At 41.4% G+C, this 5,608-nt stretch overlaps 1 protein-coding gene and 1 non-coding gene across 2 annotated transcripts; one reads left to right on the top strand and one right to left on the bottom strand.

Moving 5' to 3' along the window:
- Positions 1 to 328: 328 nt before the first annotated feature.
- LOC112082948 lies at positions 329 to 1,732 on the bottom strand. The gene is made up of 2 exons (XM_024150672.1): positions 1,040 to 1,732; positions 329 to 976 (listed from the first exon to the last, which is right to left on the bottom strand). The coding sequence occupies exons 1-2, from the start codon at positions 1,730 to 1,732 to the stop codon at positions 329 to 331; spliced, it is 1,341 nt and encodes a 446-aa protein (XP_024006440.1).
- A 475-nt stretch (positions 1,733 to 2,207) lies between these two features.
- LOC112083256 lies at positions 2,208 to 2,314 on the top strand. The gene has a single exon (XR_002897545.1). It is a non-coding gene; the product is annotated as a small nucleolar RNA R71 (small nucleolar RNA).
- Positions 2,315 to 5,608: the final 3,294 nt, after the last annotated feature.

Below are 5,608 nucleotides of genomic sequence, written 5' to 3'. Positions count from 1 at the left end.
TGGACTATGCATCTGGTGGATCAGACAGTGGCAACAAATACCTCTGTGAAAGTCGTCTCATCCATGGTGGTGTGTAAGCGTTGTGCGCATGAGGTCGTCCAAGGAATGCAGGAATAGCACTAGGGTGAGATCTGTATTTGGACCGCTTTAACCTATTTCCTGTAATATCATCAATCGAAAAACCAAGTGCTTTACGATAATATCGTAGCTTGCGTCGTGAGACAGTGTCTGCATCTTTCAAATCAGTTTTGATGATATCACAAGAATTAGGATTAGCCTCAAGAGGTGAGTACCTTTGCGTTGGTGGAGATGAATGGAGCATGATGTTTTAAGTTTTCTGCTCAATAGCAGCTACTGGTTCTGTAGACGTCTTAGTCAATGCAGGTTGATCTATCACCTTCTCAGCATCAAGTACCTTCCGATCTCCATCTATCACTTCCGGTATTGTACTGACTTGGAATGTTTGACCATCTATGGTTGGATCTTTCAGCTTCTCCATCTTGAAGTTCATGATTGTATTTCCCAGGTGGAGATCAAGGTTACCATGCTTGACATCAATCACCGCTCCAGCTGTAGCTAAAAATGATCTTCCCAGGATAAGAGGATCCTTGGGTTCCTCTATATATTCCAGAACCACGAAATCTGTAGGAATTATGCAATCACCAACTTTAATCAGAACATCCTCCAAAACACCTTTTGGGATTCTTTTAGATCGACCTGCTAGGATCAAAGAGATCTTAGTTGGCTTGAAGTCAGTCATCCCAAGGCTAACAGCTACAGAGTATGGCATGAGGTTGACACTCGAACCAAGATCACACAGCGATCTCTTGAACTTCTCTAAGAAGATAGAGCAGTCCAAAACAAAGCTTCCTGGGTCCGAGAGCTTCTCTGGAATCTTATTCTGAATCACAGCACTGACCTGTTCAGAAATCATCATCACTCCTTCCTCAGAACTCAGATTATTAGTCACCATCCTCTTCACATAACGCTTAAGAACAGGGTTAATCTTCACAGCATCAACCAAATGAATCTCAATCACAAGCTTCTCCATCAAAGCCTTAAATCTTGCATCGTCTAGCTCCTGCTTAGAGCTCTTAGGACTCCCTGGGTAAGGAATCTTAGGTTTGTAAACCCTTTCCTCCAGTGGCTTCGGCTTCTTAGTGATATATGCTTCAGTTGGCGGCTGGTGTCGATCGACACTAGTGGTGGTGTTGCTCGACACTGGCCCTGATTTTGGGACCTCAGGTTGGTGTCGCTCAACCCCCGTGGTGGTGTTGTCCGACACTTCTGATTTCTTCTTTGTATCTTCGACTTGGTGTCGCGCGACACTAGTGGTGGTATCGCTCGACACCGGCTCTTCAGTTTTAAAATCTTCTGCAGATTCCTCCAGTTCCATGATTTCATCCTCAGAAACACCCTTTTTAAGCTCAAGAGTAAGCTTTTTACAACTTCTCAATGTGATAGCACTGCAGTAATGTCTTGGGTTGGTGTCAGTCTTCCCGGGAAGAAATCCCTCTTGCCTTTTTACAGCCTCAGCAGTTTGAGCAAGTTGAATGTCCAGCTTCTTGACATGAGTGTTCAGAGCTTCAAATTTTCCATTCAGATCCAGATACAGAGCATCAATCTTCCCATTAAAATCCACAGTAATCTTTTGCTGACCTTCCAGGATCTGTTCGAGCATTGATTTCATCTCATTATCTGGAGTTTGAGGAGGAGGAGAACCATAATTCATTTAAAAACTGTTGTTGGAGTAGATTGTCTGGTACTGAGGTTTGGAGTTATAACCAGAAGAGTTCTGATTACCTGTGAAGGTACTCCTCTGATTATTTCCATTGTAATTCATGTTCCCAGGCTGAGTACCAAATCTCTGGCCTTGAAATCCAGCACCATTGATGAAGTTAACATCCTCTTCCTCAGCTTCTTCATCAGGTTCGAATCTGACAGATTTCTTACCCACAAGAAGACTATGCACAGAGTCCAGCTTAGCCTTCACCTCAGCAATCTGCGATCCATCCATGTTCCCAGCCTGCTTCCTTCGCTGATAGTCTGCATTCTTGGTACTATTGCAAGATGTCAAGTTCTCAATAAACACAACAGCATCTTCAGGATATCTGGTGTTGAAATTCCCATTGCTTGCAGCATCAAGAGTCATCTGATACCTCCAATCAACACCTCTGAAGAAAATACCCAGCAGCTGAACATCACTGAAACCATGATGTGGACAATCTCTCTGATATAACTTGAATCTCACCCAAGCAGCCTTGAATGCTTCAGTTAGTCCTTGAGAAAACGTTGAGATTTTGAGTCTCAGTTCCTCAGACCTGGCATCATCACAGAAATTGTGCAGAAAGGCGTTTCTGGTCTCCTCCCAAGTAGTTAGTGATCATGGCTCCAACTGCTTCAGCCAATTAGCTGCTTCTCCAGCAAGAGAGTATGGAAACAACTTACAGAAGAGGAAGTCATTGGACACTCCAGTGTATTTGATGCTGGTGACCAAGTCCTCAAACCTCTCTATGTGATCCATTGGATGCTCATGAGAAAGACCATGAAAAGGATGCTGACCCACAAGAGTGTAGTAGGCTTGAGCTCAAAGTCGTTCCTCTGAAACGCAGGAGCGCGAATCGCAGACCGATTTGCATAGAATTGCTCAGGTCTGTTGTAGTCACCCAGCATCCTGATGATGTTACCCTCTCCATCAATTCACTGGCCTCTTTCATTGCACACATGGCCTTCTTGGTCTCTCCAGATTCCAGCATCATCACGAAAAAGTCTGTTTGCGTTCTCCATCTCTGCTGGTTTCTTTGCTTTGCTGTTTGTTTGCTCTAACTCTGCTAGCTCCTCGTTGTTCAAATTCACTAGCCGGATGTCCTTGTTGCTTCTGGTTCCGCGAGTATGCATACACCTGAAACACAAGAGACAAAGAGAAATAGCAATGTAAGTAACAAAATAAAAGTAAAATTAAACAAAAACGACTGGTGTCGTGCGACACCTCTAGGGGTGTCGCTCGACACTAAGAAAAACTTAGTCGAAACTCAAGATCTAAAGTCTAATGGCGAAAATCAAATCCCTGGCAACGGCGCCAAAACTTGATCTGCTCAAAGATGAATCTCTAGAGCTACTCTGCAAGAGCACATATGTGCGGTTGTAGTATGTAGGGGTCGAACCACAGAGACGAGAGATTCACTCAATAGACCTAAAAGACTTGAATTACACTAAGCAGAAATAACAGAATTAAAAACAACAAGACAATGAAAACGGTTTTAAATTCGATGGGAAGGAATTAGGTCCAGGGTGTTTCTCAGGAAATCAGAGAATGCAGATAAATTAACTAGTTAGGATTCAGGTTAAGCGCGGTTCTTGAACTCAAATCACGAAATTATAATTAACCAACTTTCGTTGCGAGAATTATCTAAGTCAAAATCCTAGAATTCCAAATTCCTTTGCAAATCCTAAAGATATAAACTAGCCTTAAGTGCAGGTTTGAAATGTTCACAAAGTATCTAAACCAAATTTCTTTGCGGATAGCTACTTTGCTCACTCTAGGTTCTTTCCAGTTATTCAATTACACTTTCGTGTCAATCAATTAACCTAAGATCTAAGTTCTAGGTGATCAGTCCAGAATTAGCTTTAAGGACAACCTATGGTGAAGAACTAATCAGATTATGAACCCTAACTACCAAATCAATCCAACATTCAATGAAATCCTTTATGAGAACCCTAAACCTAACAAGCTAACTACTCAGACATGAATATTAAAGCAACAGACATGAATGAATAGATTGCAAATAAGAAATCACTGAATAAATAACAGGGGTTCGAAATCTTCTCTCAAAACGGACAGAGTTCAGACTTGTCTCCCCAAAAGCTCTCAAAAGTATAGATGACAAAAGTTTTCTCTCTCAAAGTCTAAAAAGTAAAAGGTATCGATGAAGGAGGCAGAAAACCCTTCTTAAATCTAAAAGTATAGATGACAAAAGTTTTGGTACAATTTTCATTTTTATTAAAATATTTATATTTGTAATTATTTTTACGAAAAGGTTTACGATCGACAACCAAGTTGGTCGGAGTGTTTCCGACATCATCAAGGGGTTCTTCGTACAACCCCATACCAGCTGGAGGAAGCTGGATCAGGCAACAATTGACACTTGGTTCAAGTGCTTTAAAATTACGAATTATATTATTATTTTTTATTTTTTACAATATTTACTAACTTTTTTTTTGTAGCAAAACTGGCATTGGAAAACTTCGACACACGAACGTATAGAGACGGCCTTCAAAGAGAAGGTCAAGTTCCGGCTCAACAACACTGTTTCCGACTGGAAGCGGAAGTGGGAGGTCGACGGCAACAACACAAAGCCGGCTCCAATGGCTGATCACGTCAGGGCGGGTCTGGTGCGGCACTGGTTGACCCCACACAACTAGACTATTGCCGCCAAGTGTTTCACATCCAGGTTTGTTTAATTTGTAAGTTAAATTAATTAATATGTGTTTATGATATAATAATATATTTTTAATTACAAAACTAATATATTTTTAATTACAAAACTAATAAATTTTTGTAAATATTAAATACTTCAGGGCTTCACAGAATCTTCATAAATTGGATAAAATCACGTTTTTCCTTTTGTGGTCTTCGGTGTCGAGCGACACCGATGGTAGTGTCGCTCGACACTCATGCACAGCTGAAATCATCCTTCACGAAAATTGATCCGTTTAGCTCCAAAATGCTCCAAAATCTCCAATTAAGCTCCAAGCATACCTAGGATCTCTAAAGACTCCAAAAGACTTGAAAAACACTAAAAAGACTCCATAAATAATACCAATATCATGGTCAAAAACCATAAAAATCATGATATATCAGTGTTGCAAGCTTGGCCTCAGATCCTCTTTGGCATCTCGACGACCAAGCTTGCGGGGGAGTATTAGAGTGAAAAAGGAAAGGAGAGGTGAGGCCAAAGTCAACAAGACGAGGCCGATCATCTCCAAGTCAAAGAAGAGGAAGAAGAGGAGTGTCAAGGCCAATGTAATCAACACAAGGCCGAAGACAACTCCAATATCTCTCAAAGAAGAGGAAAAGAAGACAAGACAAGACTTGAGAAGCCAAGGACCAAGTCTAGCCTCGGCAAGGAAGAAGATGAACTGTACGACCAAGTCAACAAGTCTGGTGTCCATACAAGTCCAAGATCGTGTAAGACCGAGGCCCATCAAGACAAGAAGAAGAATGTGGAATAAGACCCAAAGGAATGAAGAAACAAAGCCCACAAATAAGGATTCTGTGGAGGGAAAACGATTTTGAATTAAGAGGGAAAGTCACATGTGACTAAAGTCACATGTGATTTCTAGGTGCTGTCGCTTTCACCCTTGGACCACAGACTCTCTCTCTCTCTTTGGGGTCTCTCTCTCTTTGGGGTCGTGGAATATGCTAGGGCTTCCACAGGCTTGTGATTCTCTATATATATGATGTATTTTGTAACCAAAATGATCAATGAAGTGAATACATTATGTTCGATCTTGTTCTCTCATTTTATTCTTGCAATGTAGAGCTCAAGGCGTTCTTGTTGTAGTGGCTGCCCTTAAGGCAGCCTTATCACTTCATAAACACTCACAT

This window comes from Eutrema salsugineum, unplaced genomic scaffold (assembly GCF_000478725.1).
Source record: "Eutrema salsugineum unplaced genomic scaffold, Eutsalg1_0 scaffold_7, whole genome shotgun sequence".
NCBI lineage: Eukaryota > Viridiplantae > Streptophyta > Magnoliopsida > Brassicales > Brassicaceae > Eutrema > Eutrema salsugineum.
Note: the sequence above shows the minus strand (reverse complement) of the source record. Positions and strands in the feature narration are given on the sequence as shown.

Excerpts from the sequence above, each read along its gene's own strand:
- LOC112082948 (XM_024150672.1), bottom strand. The coding sequence starts at position 1,732 with ATGAATTATGGTTCTCCTCCTCCTCAAACTCCAGATAATGAGATGAAA. Across the intron at positions 977-1,039 it reads AGGCTTTGATGGAGAAGCTT|AGGATGGTGACTAATAATCT; the intron begins GTGATTGAGATT and ends CGTTATGTGAAG.